The 15625-nt window shown below is 38.9% G+C and overlaps 1 protein-coding gene across 1 annotated transcript in view; it reads left to right on the top strand.

The window, feature by feature from the left end:
• The window catches only part of LOC123973511 (aryl hydrocarbon receptor-like), a 38754-nt gene extending 24139 nt beyond the window's left edge, over positions 1 to 14615 (top strand). The window contains exons 3-11 of the mRNA XM_046053597.1: positions 2409 to 2515; positions 5611 to 5700; positions 6074 to 6188; positions 6322 to 6449; positions 6655 to 6848; positions 7104 to 7213; positions 8410 to 8551; positions 8706 to 10422; positions 11132 to 14615. Coding sequence (XP_045909553.1) covers positions 2409 to 2515; positions 5611 to 5700; positions 6074 to 6188; positions 6322 to 6449; positions 6655 to 6848; positions 7104 to 7213; positions 8410 to 8551; positions 8706 to 10422; positions 11132 to 11209 — 2681 coding nt within the window. The 3' untranslated portion in view covers positions 11210 to 14615. The remainder of the gene's footprint in view (positions 1 to 2408; positions 2516 to 5610; positions 5701 to 6073; positions 6189 to 6321; positions 6450 to 6654; positions 6849 to 7103; positions 7214 to 8409; positions 8552 to 8705; positions 10423 to 11131) is intronic.
• The last annotated feature ends 1010 nt before the right edge of the window (positions 14616 to 15625 follow it).

The raw sequence follows: 15625 nt of genomic DNA on the forward strand, positions 1-15625 counted from the left end.
AGAATCCTCTGAGTTCATTTACCCTCAGAGAATAAACCCGTGAAACATTTTCACTCATATTTAAAGGAGTGTTTCTTCTGCCTAGCCACGGGCTTCAACACAGATACCATCAATATATATTGAAGAAACTATTGTACAATATTTTGCCTTTCCTGCTCCTGTGAAGGCAGTGTGTGTGTTTTGATGTTACTTCCTTCACTGCCTCCCACAAACTTACAGCAGTCTCTTAACAACCTCTGGTCAAACTCTGACCAGGATCCTTGAACATATTTCCTACATATCCTGCAGCCACATGCACATGAACAACTGTGCAGCGCCATAAACTGTTAGCAGCAGAAAAAGATGGGAAAAGGGGAAAACACAATGCAGAGCTCACCACTGGGGAAGAAAACTAGAATGAACACAGTCGGCCACAGAGGCCCACTTACTCACGCAAACTCACTGAATAGAGAAAAAAAACAAAAAACAAGAGGGATGTGGTGGGTTATCCAGATTTGCACTTGAAGTGGCATGGTCTACATTTGTTTACATTTGTTTGACTAAAGCAGTAAGTATTAACTACATGTGTGTTAATTCCTACTGCTTATTTTTAATAGGATTTTAACTTTAAGTCTATCTGACAGTTTGTATTTCTATCCTGTACTGCCTGCACATCACATATTATGCTAATAGTGGTTTTATGCATGGATTGCATTCTGTGTCAGGCCTGCAGCTCTGTGTGGTGTAAATGTGTGATTGTAGAGCTGTGCAGGTCTGGTGTGTAAACGCCGTGTGAGTTATAGCTGAGTGGTGTCTGTGTGTCTGTGTTAGAGGGGGAGAGTGTTCAGGGGCCCCTTCCCTCCTTAAAGAAGTTGCGTGACAGGACTGGACGGACGGGTTGGGAGAGGCCATATCCTGGGATTTTCCTGTAGTGGCTGTCCAGATAAGGGGAAGCACTCTTGCCGGCTATTGCTTGCAAAAAACCCCAAGGGGCAGATGCAAGAGAATTGAGTGTGTTTGTGCGTGTTATTTCTGTGCATGTTATGTGTGTGCAGAAATGCAGGCAGCCAGATCAGTTCTCCAGCAATGAGAAAACCTGTCTTCTGGCAGGGGATTAACAATTGAAGCTCGACTCAGGCCAGCGAGCCAGTTTTGCTGTTTTTTAATTTTTATTGCTGCTGCACACTCGTGATCCAATATTCAGATTATTTATAGATCCCTAAAAGAGTCACACAGTAAAAACAATCACACACAGGCAAAGGCAACCATATGCCAACACACAGTATGCCATTTAATATGGATTTTCCCTTCATATAACAAGCCATCACCTCATACATCTCCCTGATATAAAAACACAAGAGACGTTGCCAGGTTTTTCGTAGTCTCTTACAAGGAAATGGTTGTCTAAACTGACTTCTGTCTGGCATGTTTTTGACACCCAACAGCTCAAATGAATGCTAGTGGTGTCCTATTACCTTAGGTTCTTTAAATCACATGACCTCAGAAATGGAACAGATGACGGTGATTGCACATAGTGATTGGCGCACAGGCCTTTTAAGTGACCCTGTTATATAGTTCACTGAGTGTATAGTTTAACTTTTTACTTCTAAATGGATTGGCTAATCAAGCAAGCTACTTACATACATCTGGAACGTGTAAAAGAGACAAGGCTGCATAGAGGATGTCTTCAGGCAAGATGCAAGATTTGAGCGTACTGTCATGTGACATATCATTTATTTCTGCAGTAAAGACGCATGATTTTTTATCTTATTTAGTACCGTCTGAATGTGATGATGGTCTCTACAGTACTTTGTTAGAGTCAATGATGATGGATACGAAGCAGGTCTAAGAAAAGACAGATTAAAACTAATTTGGATTTGTGTACGATCAGTTTTAAGGGACTGAGTTACAGTGATGTTGGTTTGTTCCCAGATCTCAGCAAGTACTGTAACTCTAGTTATTAGTGAAAATAATATAACTACAGTTTAACTAATGAAAATATTTTCCAAAATAAATATTTGAATATTTCCTTTTAACACCTACAGAAGGTCTAATGCCTACCACCAAAGCCTTTTACCCGTTTAAATCATTGTCAGTCACACAAAGTGGAGTCAGCTGAGGGTGCAATCCATAACTGTGCTTAAAATGCTTAAAATCTTTAAGCTGGAATAGGCAACATTGAAGAAACTAGCAAGAGATTTTTAAATTATCCCACTCCTTCCCTTCAGGCTTCCCTCCAAAGCCACTCCCCCAAAACACATTTGTGTCAGAACATTTGATTTATTGATTGCTGCCAGGATATTAAGGGAATTTCAACTAATATAACAAAAAAGTAAAACAATGCTTCTGAAATAAATGTCCTACACCAGCTCTAAAATATGTTAATATTACCTCTGCTGAGTCCTCTTGTTTTGTCATCTTCTGTGCAGCGACCATGAAGAACAGTAACAGCAGTCTGATGTTTCCTGTAGTGAACGGGCAAAATGGGAACAGCGTGGACAGCACGGGCTTCTCTGAGGGGGACCTACTGCTCCAGGTAAGAGACTGGGCCAAGTCAAAATCTGAGGGATAACTCCCATTCAGACACTACATGTAAATGTATGTTAAGGGGCATATTTGTAATAGCTGTGACTCTTATCATACGTTACTTATTTTTCTAAATACCTCAGTACACTGTCATGCCATGTTTGGGACTTGACAATTGACAAATATGACAATTGAAGTTGAAGATAAACTCTAACAAAGATCTGTGAAAACTGAATTTTGATGAGTCTTACCTGTAGGTGGTTTGGATTTATGTCTAACGCTAGCCAACAGCTCCACAACAGAGTTCAAACTGAAAACTGGTCATAGTAATCAGACGAAAGCAAGCTTGGTGTCACTTGTAAGAGTATGCAAGTGCAAACAGGTTGTTGTGAATAAATATTTGATACAAGGATGCTGTCACTGATAGTCACTGGCTGCATCCAAAAAGTCGACAAAAATCTCCTTTCCTAACCACCTTTCCTTGACCTCGATGGAAAACATCATGAGGTCAAGGAAAGATGTGAAGGAGAATCTGTAAGGACTTAGAAAAAGAGGACGGCGGGTCTAAGAGAATCCAACTGCTCTTTTCTAAGCGACGTAATTATGCGACGGCGGATTTTACTGACGTGACCAGCCGTGATGAAACTGCAATGTTCTGAAGATGGACTACAAAAAGTGCATCTTTGACACTGCGCCCCATGTTGTTGTAATGCAGGCCATCTAAAGGTGCACAACACGGTGGAATATATTACTTCATAACCAAGATAGCAAAAAGGCAGATAAGGTAGCCTACCAGTCACTAAATAAAGGACAGGGTTGTCACATTGACAATGCTTGCTCACACTTACCCTCCTGCCCACCCATAGGCGTATTTATCAACATGAATCCAAGTTGTATGTAAATACAGTGTTTCCCACAGAATGACAGCGTAACTGTGCCGAGAGAGAGAGAGGAGATGCTGAGAGAATATATACGCTGTGATCATCATCAAATACGATTTTACCCTTTTTTTAGTAGTAACAAAATCAATCGAAAATCAGCGTTGATAATGTGGCAGGCCGCCACAAATAAATCAGTGATCAGGGAAACGCCTCCTGTAGGTTATCCAGCTTGATCTTTGCCTTTATTAAGGCGAGGGTGTCAGCATCTGTGACTGAAGTATTAATTTGCAGAAGGCTGCAGTACATACATACATACGTGAGGCTACACGCTGCAACATTATCCTCACTTTGATCACGTTACAAGACAGCTGGCATGGGTCTCAGTTATTGTTGACAGTTTAAGATATATGCATATTAGCAAGTTATGGCATAAGAGAGAAAAGGCTTAATAGCCAATGGTAACTTACATGGTGATCAACCTCCTTTATCCGTCATGGATGGTTTAATTTTTTTTATTATTGTAGAAAACACTTTATTGCATATTTCAACAACCCAAAACATAAAACGGTGTTGAAACAGCATCAGATTACAGCAAATCCAAAAGAAAACAAGCCAAAAGAAAGAAGGAAACTGTGAGAGTCTTATTCAAGAATCATTATGTGCGTCTGAATTGCAAGGATCTTGTTAAATGTGGTTGATGGATTTTATCGTTGGATGGATTTTGTCGAATGTTGCCGCCGCAAGGAATTGTGGGACGGCATTCTCTCCTTTCCTTTCGTAAAGGATAGTCAGGTGTACCCTATGCTAAAGGAGATATGAAAGGAAGCATTGAGGCTCCTTTCCTCAGCTTTTAGAGAATTCGAACAGCTCTTATCATGGCTGCCACTTCCGGTTCACTTCACTCAGTTAGGAACCTTCCTAAGCAAAAAAGACTTTTCGAACGCAGCCACTGTTTCCAGAGTCTCCAGTCTTCAACTCTAGTTCCATACACGCTTTCAAACCATAATATTACACAGAACATAAGATACAAATGTACTAAATCAGATTAAATAGAATGGAGCACCAAAATTAGTTTCAAATGATTTTAGTTTATTTTCCAACATGCTTACACTTGCACTGTTTGCCTACTTCTTCTACTACTTTTTTCTTGATATTTTAAGACTTGTCATGGAGTAGTTACATAGAGTAAATGTAAGTTAGATGTAAAGAGCAAAAGAGAAATTTCCAATCCCCAAAAGATACACCTATTCTTCAAAGCTAAGTCATGAAGCCAAGTCAGATGAAATGTTATTTACCCTCTCTGATCAACTACCACCACAGGATAAAGCTGTGTAACTGTCAGTCTAAAAGCAGCACTAGACAAAATGACAGCAACCAGCAGAGTAATAGATTAAAGCCAGAAACTATAAATAGTGTAAATACACCTTACACAGTTTCAGAGAATGTTCTTAACAAAGCCTGTGCTCGTCAAGTTGCCTGCACCTTGTTTATTGACACTTACCTGTCAGGTTCATTTTCACACTTTGTTCTGCATAATGATCACATCAGACGGTGATTATGTAATATGAAGGGCCTTTGAAAAGCAGCTGTTGATGTGGTTTTGGACAATAAACTGGCAGCAGGATTTACATTTCAGTGTCCTCTGCAAGGCATCACTCAGACTAAAAAGTGGAATGTAGTTAAAAAATACAACATGACATTACACAATCCAGATTCAAACCACTTTTAATTGACAGATCGGGATTTAATCTGTGCTTTGTTAACCTGTAGTTTCAGTTTTTTATTTGCTGGGACTTATGTTCTTACCTGTCCTAGTCAGCAGAGGAGCCTGTTTACTGTAAACTCTGAACTGCCCTCTGGTAGCAGTGTCACACATGTAAAAAAAATAATTTCCAGATGATAACCTTATCACGGTCCTAGGTATGTATTAGATTAGACTTTCATATTTTTAACGATTGTTGTAATTTAAAGAAAACAAAGGCCTTACTGTCTTAAGGTAAAAAGCAAAAAACACTGCTTCTTGTTACATAATGTTATTGTACAATGTGTTTACATCCTTAGCATGTGTAGCTGTTTTGTGCTATGAGTGATTTGGTGCCTGTTACAGTTGATATGTGTACCTGATATGCATATGTCCATGTCTTCTTGGTCAGTGTGTCAGTAACATACCTAACATGTATGCATGAAACCTCTGTGAGTGCTGAATGTTCTGTTCTCTGTGCAGGCGTTGAACGGGTTTGTGATGGTGATCACGTCCGAGGGATCTGTGTTTTATGCCTCTGCCACAATCAAGGACTACTTGGGCTTTCATCAGGTGAGATGCAATCAGATACAATATTATTTTAGTGTCAGATATCATCATTTGGAGACTTGAAAGGTAGCTGTTCAAAGCTGGTACTTTCCTCCTCGAATACATGTCTGCTGCCATCAACAGATGGGGTGAAAAATAGTTGGTGTCCTAGCTTATGATTTATGTCATTTTAATTCTGCAGTATAAATCACTCCTGAGTTGTCATTTTGTTGTCAATATGTTCTAAACACTCGTGGTTTTGCCCCCCAAAAGAATTCTAAATACATTGCTTCTATTTCACCACAATGTCACAGGAGGTGGAGCCAGATTGGTATACTCCTCATGTCTAAATGACTTGAACTGTTGATGAAATTTGTGTTCTCTCCTCTGCCGACAGTCCGATGTGGTTCATCAGAGTGTGTTTGAGCTCATCCATACTGATGACCGGGCTTCGTTCAGGGAGCAGCTTCACTTTGCTCTAAACCCCCCAACTGTTGATGCGGATGGAGATGGTAATAACTCTGAATTAAAAAATAAGGCATTTCTTTATTCAGGCTTTAACCATGAGTTTGACATAAATCAATGGTTCACTGTTTATGTCAATCGTTCTGGCTCCTAATCTTTTATTTGCACCTGTGTTCTCAGTCTTGCAGAGTTGTGGTAATACAGTGATGTACAGTCCTGAGCAGCTTCCCCCAGAGAACTCTTCCTTCCTGGACAGGAGCTTTGTGTGTCGCTTCCGCTGCCTCCTGGACAATTCCTCTGGCTTTCTGGTCAAAACAATATTTTTTAAGTTGTTTTGTCAAAACATTGCCATATTTGGGTGTAATGTGGCTTAATTACCTTTACTTAATTTGAAATACTCATCTCAAACAGCAGCAAATGCTGTTCTTGGGAGCCATTTGAAGAAACTGTTTCCATTCTAAGCCCTTAAAAATATCCCCAAGTTACTCATCTAATTTTTTTAACCCAAACCAGGCTCTGAAGTTCCAGGGGCGACTGAAGTACCTCCATGGCCAGAGTGAAAACGGCACCTGTAACAAACCTCAGCTGGCGCTGTTCACCATTGCTATGCCCGTCCAGCCTCCATCCATTGTGGAGATCAGAGCGAAAATGCTCCTCTTTCAAACCAAGCACAAGCTGGACTTCACACCCATGGGCATTGATAGCAGGTGCTACTAATTGTTCCATTCTTCTTTTTCAATTTATTATTTTGGCTAGTGGATTATTTTTAAGGGCAGGTAGTTTTGATCTCAAATGATGCCCCATTTCAAAACACCATCTAGTGGTGGGCAGTTTTCCTAGGTCTTATTACAATACAATTAACCATGGCTTATTTCTTCATCGGTTGCTTGGTAACAGAATTTCATTCCGGCAAAACAAAGTTTATGTATTTTTTTTGCTTTGTTTTTTTTGTCTCTCACCAGGGGGAAGATTGTTCTGGGCTATTCAGAGACTGAGCTGTGTATGAAAGGCTCCGGCTACCAATTCATCCACGCAGCTGATATGATGCACTGTGCCGACAGCCACATCCGCAGTATGTTGGCAATTTCAACTTGACTTTTACATTAGAATTTTATAATTTTATTTTGTATTAAATGGAGATGCAAGTAGTAGTCCAAAGGATACTTGTTTTTAAGAAAATAAAGTAAGAATCATAGTTAATGTTGAGTTTTTTGTCCTGTTGACTAACATTATACAGAATGTATACATGATTTTTATCTAGATCTCTTACTGACTGTAAGAGCCTGTTATGATTTTATTCACCATAATCCATGGTGAATAAAATCATGACAGGCTAAAAAATGTCAGGGTTACCTTTAAGAATAATTCTAACTAGGGATGGGGATCGAGACCCGGTTCTAAAAGGACCCGGTTCCAAAATTTCACAAAGTAAAAAGACTTTTCACGAGTAAAAAGACAATACTTTATCAGTACACCTGTCTTAAGGTAAACATGTAGAAAGGGTTCATTTTAAACTGCTCTGTCCTCAGTCTCTCATCCTGTGTGTCCTATACAAGCACAGCTAACGTTAGCTAGGTAATTAGCCAAATGTTACCAACAAGCTAATAGAAAGCTGTCTGTCTGGAGCATAGACTGGTCTGTGGTCTTAAAAATTGTTAAATACTAATTACTAATACTTCTGGCTGAGACAAATCAGCCACTCCTCCTTCCATCAGGTAACGTTACCTGCAGGCAGTGATTGACAGCAGAGAGGAAGAGGAGGATGAAGAGGAGGGACTGATACAGAGTGATTTCTAAACATCACTCAGTATTGTGATGTCAAATTGACTATATGTTGACTTTGTTGTTTTAAACATTAATGTTGCTGCTCTAGAAACAATATTTAGCTGTATTTAAAATATTAAATTCTAATCCTATAATTAATTTAAAAACAACCAGGCAGCTATGAGCACTTCAATATTATGTTTATTTATCACAAGTCATATGTCATCTCAATATATAACAACGTTATCGCACATTGAATATTTTCCTCATACCGTGCAGGCCTACCTCATGCCCGTTGGGTCTGGTCTTTACCAAACAACCTTCACTAAATAATAGTAAAGTATCGATAGTGGTATCAATAAAGAATCAGATCATTAAGCAGTCTCAATAACGGTATCATTATCAATAAAAATTAACAATCCGCATTCCTAATTAATAACAGACATTTATTGCCACTATACTGATAGCCTCTCTTTGTGTGCTGTTTTTGTCTTTTTATCACAGTGATAAAAACAGGGGAAAGCGGTCTGACTGTTTTCAGGCTCCTGAGTAAGTCCGCTGGCTGGGTGTGGGTGAAGGCCAACGCCAAGCTGATCTACAAAGATGGAAGACCTGAATTCATCATTGCATTTCAGAGAGCTTTAGTGTGAGTGTTTAGTCCTGTCTGTGGCTCTATTGGTTGCTAAAATTATGGAATTAGACAGCAATGGCACACTGTCAAGCCAGGGCAGGTTGAAAAAAACCTCTTCTACAACATGTCTTATTAACTAGTAAAACGTGTGCTTTTTGGTCTGTTTCAGCAACGCTGAGGGTGAGGAGTATCTGCGTCAAAGGAGGCTGCAGCTTCCCTTCAGCTTAACCACAGGAGAGGCTGTCCTCTACAACACCAGCCCCACAGTGGACATCACACAGTTTCAGTTCAATAAAATGTTTAGTAACAATGACACAAACACAGATGTGGCCCCCAGCTCTTTGCTGGACTGCTTCCTGAGACAGGATAAAAAGGCCTACACGCAGACAGTGGACCCCCCTTTACCTGTGGATCAGGTGTTCATGGACAGCCGGGCCCTGGTCAGTCTTGCCAGTAACACCTGGCAGGAAAGTGGGACTGTACCCACAACAGGTGTCGTGAAAGAGGAGGCCACACAGTCAGTGATGGCTGTGATTGAAAACCTGGAAGGAATTGCTCAAAATGGTGACTTTTGTACAGCGTTGCAGAATCTGGACGTCGGTGATACAGAGCTGATGGAGTGGGAAAATGCTCTCAAGAGATTGGGTCAGGATGAGAATCCGGAGAACAATGTCAGGTCTGAGCTAGACAGCATCCTCACTAATGACATATTTGACTACATTGAAAATGTTTTGTTCAAAGAGAAGGAAGAAGAATGTCTAAATGCCAGCCCTCCCAGCTGCCTCACAGCAGTCAACAGTAATCAGCAGGATCCCTTCACTCAGGCTGCTCGGCTCCCAGCCACTGGACTCTGTGAGCCACAGTTGTTTCAGACACCAAGTCCTGATTGCACACACTCTCCAATGAATGGTCTCTACGCTCACCAGCAGGATACAGGGAATGGACCAGTGATTACAGGGCAAAGCTTTGCAGAGTCTGCTCAGATATTCAGCAGCACCCAGACACTCCACCATGGTTCCCTGATTACTCAGGCTGACACCAACATGCCCCCACTTCAACAGCTGCAGCTCCAGGACATTTTCAGCCTGTCTATAGACCTCCCAGAGCTCACTGCCTCAGCTGATAATGCCTCAGCCTCTTTTCAATCCTGTGGACAGGCATCTATCAGCCACACGGGCTGCCCTCAGGGGATTTCTGGACATATTCTGTCCAGCCAACGTCTGCTGTATCCTCAAAATAATTTTCAAGCTCCTAGAAAGGCAGCAAATGGACAGATGCTGCAGAGCTCTTTTGAACAACCAAACAATGTAGCAGACGGTGTAATGGACATTTTGCCACCCCTGATTCCTTGCAATGGCTTTAATTCTCCAAGCACACCTAATATTCCCATTCCCTTTGCCACAGCTTCTCTGCAAGGAAGCCCCCCTTTGAAAACGCACAACCACCAGGTTCAGCAGAACCAGCAGCAGAAGCTGCCTAATACTGGCATCGTGCAGAATGGACATGAGGTGATGCCAGTATGCCACAGCCAAACTTCAGAAAGCCAAACATTCCTACGTGCTGGCCTTTGGCCAAGTAGTGTCACCGGACTGAACCACACTCAGCAGGGAGAGTTGGCATGTGGCCAGGTAGCTACCCACAGCAGCTGCATGTTCAACCAGTACTTTTCTTCCAATCCAGCAGGCGGCGACATCCTGGCTCTCTCTGGGTCTTCAGGCCTGAGGTCTAACACGTCTCTGGATCAGGGTTCCTGCTACTTCCAGACATGCACATCACCTGTCACCCAGCAGAGCAACAATATCGGCCCTCTGACTGCTCCGTCCAACGTGTCGTCTTCACAGCACGCAGTCATGCAGCACTACCTGGAACGCCACAGACAGAAACAGGTAAACATGTCCCACTGTGGGCTGGATAATTTCACCCAACAGGAAAATTATAAGAGAAAATGAATGATAAATAATTTTTGTTAAATATTAATTCTATTCATTTTTAGATTAATTAATTCATTATTAAGTCTATACAATATCAGAATAAATGAACAAATGCCATTTACAGTTTCCAAGAGCCAAAAGTAACATAATAAAATTTTTAAAACTCAAAGATACTATTTATTGTGATATAAAACAAAAAGTGGCATATTCTCCATTTTTGAGAAGCTTTAATCAGTATTAATCAATATTGACTATTTGAATGAGAATGACATGACTTGAATATTTTCAATTATTAAAATAGTTAATATATTGTTTTAGCACTAATTAAATGTAACAGGAAAAAAATTCATTTCATTTCAAATTCATTTTGAAATGATAATTTAAAGTGGAATTGAAAACCAGAAATATTAACAAATCTTCCGCTAAAAGATAGAAGTTCACCCAAATCTCTATAAAACAGTAGAGGTATATGTCATTTTATTATGTGCTGCATAAAGTTCTGATCACAGATTAATTTCAATATACACATGCCTTTACCAATTAGCATTTTTATGGATATTTTCTGTTTTTCAGATTTACATTTAGTGTTTTTATTTAACTTTTGGCTTTGTTTTCAACAAACAAACGACTCTTTATCATGTATCCTCTCTACTCTGTTCTGCAGGAGAAAAGAGTCTGCACAGAACGTAATGGATTTTTTGCCACTCCTGCTCAAGATGTAGCCATATACCTGTCTGAGTAGAGCCAAGCCATGTTTTTATTTCTGTTGCAACAAGTCCAGGAGAAGGACAAAGTCAGTATAGTCTGCCTGTATCAGTGCTTATCCACAGCCTCTAATGCTTACCTTTTATTGTCATTTGTTTTATATCACTCACTGTATCATATACAGTGCTGCTAGAAAGTTGGTGAACTCTTTAAAGTTTTCTGTGTTTCTGCATAAATGTGATCTAAAATGTGAAGTCCTAAAACTAAATAAAGAGGACCCCATTAAAAAGCAATACAAACGGATTATACTTTTTAATTTCTTTATTTAGCAAAATAACCCAACATTAAGTGTATTGGAAAAAGTATGTGAACCTCCAGGATTTGGTTTGGTTGAAGTTACTGCTGCTCAAGGGGTGTCACTAAAAGGACTGAAAATAAAGGTTCAGATATTTTTTCCAACAAAGATAATTAATGTTAGATAATTGTGCTTAATAAAAAAAGTGGATCTTTTTGTGTTATTTGTTTGACTGGGCCTTCTTTGTGTGTTTTCGGGTCTTAAATGAAGATCTGATAACATCTGCGATCACATTTATGCAGAAATACAGATTCTAGAATTCTAATGGGTTCACAAACTTTCCAGCAGCACTGGCTACTTTGTCAATTCTGTAATGTTTAATAGCTGTTTCTTGTCCATTTTGTAGTGAAGATACACTATAATAATAATGAAGTATAAAGCCGCAAGTGCGTTTACCAGGATGGACCTTGAGCCAGCTAGGAGGATTGGTCAAGTAAATGAAAATAGCCAAAGAAATATGTTTTTATAAGGGAATCCTAAAAGTACTTCAAAAACACAGAATGTTTTTTAATATAATCAGTCTAAACCTTGATGCTGACAAAGTGGAGACTTTTTCTAAAAGAAGTCCTCATTTATGTAAATAGCATTGTAAATAATCACTGAAAGTGATCAATACCTGAAAAGCTGTGCCTTCAAATTAATATTATTACAGATGAAATAATCTGTATATTTTAAATGAAACTCATAAGTGGTTGACATAAATGTTTAAATACAATCTTAAATTCACTGTACTAGTAGTATTTTTTCACCATAAGATCATAAAAATCTCATATGTACAGAATGCGTCAAAGGTTATACACCTGTTTATCTGTGTGCAATATACATGTGCCTTTGTAGAGAATACTTTCCAGTAAGAGAATACAGCAATATCTTAGACCAACACTTAACATGTCAGAAATAAGGAGACATGGTTTGTTTGTCACCAAACTACCTATATGAGAGTCAGATTTACCTCACTTAGTGATGCAAACATTTGGATTTGTTGCATTATTTCCATTTCAGTGAAGTATTTACTAAAACTGAAAATAACCCTAGTTGAGTTGAATGCACAGCTGCTAATTAAGTGGGATATTTTGAGGTGCATCTTTCTCATAAAGCAATGGGACTACAATTAAAATGCCTTGTGCCACTGAGCTTTAAGAAATTAGCCCATCAAAAACCAGACAACTCTTCTCCAAAATCTTCTTCAGGGCCACACCAGCGAGAGTGGGGACAATAACCCGAATGCACGCAAACCCATGGGGACTTGTGTCAGAGACTGCTTTTTGAGGGGTAAGACGTGGTGTTAGGGTTCAGGTTACAGTAAGGTTAGGATAAGGGTTAAGGTTGGGCATGTAGTTATGATTGTTAAGGTTATGATAAGGGCTAGGGGATGCATTAAGTCAGTGATATGTCCCCACAGGGATAGTGGAACAAAGATGTGTGTGTGTGTGTGTGTGTTCTCAACAACTCAATTGAAGAAACCAGTTACCATATTTTAGAACCGTATTCATGCACTCATCTCGACAAAATGCTCAGTGATTGCAAGAAAGAAAGCCCGATGAGTGGAGTATGGCATGATGATAGAGTTACAATAGAAGCCTAAATCTTCTAGGTCAAACAGAACTCTTACATAGTTATAGGGACAAATTATTCTTTCTCAGAAGTGCTCTACCATACAATTCTAACGGTTACCAAACCCAATGGTGTGTTCAGGCGCCCCTCATCAACTTGAAAGTCAAAAACCTTCACATATATTCCAGCAAACTCGCCCTCAAATGGACAACAAAATTATAAAAAACCCAGTGGTAAATTAACCAAGACAACACATGGAAAACGACATTTCACAGTGCGAGTAACAAAAAGTGATATGTGTGATTTCTGTTGCATTCTCACATATTTTGTGATCCTACATGGAAACACCCTAAAATATATAGTGCCTTAACCCAAACTTAAATTTATGATATACCCACACTGAGTCGCATGACCATATACATTTTCTTGTGCCTTCATAAGCGGCTGAAAAGTATCTCCATATAAAGTATCTGTGCCTTCTTTGTATAAAGCATCTTTTAATAACATTTTCCTCAGTAGTTCTTGTTTTTTAAGGCAATCCTTTAGAGCTGTACTAATTTCTGGGAAGCCATGTTCATTGTCCATTTTCCATTACATAAACATCTTAAACAATGGAAATAAGGGAAAACACTTCACTTCAGTCATGACCTATGTCTAAAGAGATGGTAAGGTTTATTTCATTGATGGAGAGAATGAAAATGTACCAAGCAGAGTATTTGGAATCAAGAATGTGGAGCTTATAACTGGTCTAATGCATTCAGATCATATTTACTTTGCTGTGTCGGTTCCCTGTTTGTGCTCTTCAGTCTATTAAGGCTTCTTTTCTATCTGATTTTCACCAGATGTTTGTAATATCCACACTACATGAACTACAATAATGGTTTGGATTAACATGAGCAAGAACAGCATTAATGGCAGCTTTAACGTTTTCCTGCTGTATTGTGGGAAATCACTCAGTATTTTACTTTTTCTCAAGATTCTATTGTGTATGTTTTTGGAAATACCTTTCAATACAATATTCAAAAAATGACAAATGGCCATCTCAAGTGAAATCTTAAAAGAAAAAAAAAAACCCTAAGAGTCCTTGGGCAGATTAATATGGCCTCCTTTCCTGTTGTCCCCTGTTGCTCATTGTTGTTATATTGAAAGAACTGTGATGGAAATCTCACTCTTCCTCCAGTAGAGGATCTCAGCATGAAGCAGACAGGATGGCCTATAAATCTCTTTTGATATTGGACTTTGATACAGACAAGTTATGACTGTAGCTACAATGGAAAACTTGGAGCCAAATGTTTTTTTTCAAAGCGATGTTAATGTTTTTAAGGTTATTTGTAAAAAAAAAAAAAAAAAAAAAATGCAAAAAAAAATGTAATCCACTTATATTTAGCCAAGTAGTTATCATACTTATATCGTGAAATAAATGTCAAACAAATAGCCACCCTTTGTCTACTATTGAATGCTTTTTTTCATGAATATGTGCTTAATGATGTCAACTGTTTGGCTTATGGTTTAATAAAATCTATGTTAAAGATCAGATGAAACTTTATTGGACCGTGGAGGGAAATTTCAGTGACCGACCCCAGTCATCAGTCATTGCTAAACATAAATAGTTTCTAGCCTCCTTGTCAGCACTTAAATGTCATCTTCTTAAATGTCCATCTTCCTACTTGTTTCCTCTCTTCCCTCATGTCCGCTTGTGTCTTGTTAGGCGGTGACTTATGGGAAGTGAGAGGAAGGGGAAAAGGGAAGGAAGTGAACAGTTGGGTCAGTTGTTTGGTTATGTTTTCTTAAAAAATAATAATAATGAATGGCAAAACAAATGTGCAAGTCAACAAGAGAGAATCACATGAGCATAAAGAGCCTGTAAAACTGGAGACCTTTTTATATAAATATATATTTAATCACCTTGGGCTCAAGAAAATTGAGATATTCCTATTTTCTTACATTTCATAGATAAATTTGTTAATTAACCGGAATATTACATGATAATAAAAAATAACCTTTAGTTTTCTTTTATTCATTAAGGAAAAAGTATTAGATGTGTGCAAAATGTAAATTATAGAGTAAGTTCATCATTAAACTACCTGTGCATTATGGAAAAATAATTGTTTAAAATTAACTCAGTGTGAGCAAGGATGTTTGGTAAATGTGATTCCTCCATCCAATCTAATATGTGAGCACGAGATGCAAACGAGGGAGGCGAGGTGGCACAGTGGCTAAGGGGAAAACTCCCAAATATATAGGAAGTAAAAGGAGGAGTTAAAAATGGAAAAACAAAATGCAGCACTTCTCATGTGGCAAAGACGGTAAGACTAACAGAAATGGTTTATCCACCAGAGGGCTCACTCTCGCCGTCATCACCCATCAGTGTCTCATTTAAACAACACTTTATATTGTATACTATATATTGTAGCCCTGAAATCTTTGAACGAGTTTGGGGTCAAGTGTCGATCAATAAATATTGCAATATAAATAAGAACTGTAAGTCTTATTAATAGTACTACTACTTGTAACACACCATTAACAGACAAATATGTCTTGTCT

This window comes from Micropterus dolomieu, linkage group LG07, assembly GCF_021292245.1.
Source record: "Micropterus dolomieu isolate WLL.071019.BEF.003 ecotype Adirondacks linkage group LG07, ASM2129224v1, whole genome shotgun sequence".
Taxonomy (NCBI): domain Eukaryota; kingdom Metazoa; phylum Chordata; class Actinopteri; order Centrarchiformes; family Centrarchidae; genus Micropterus; species Micropterus dolomieu.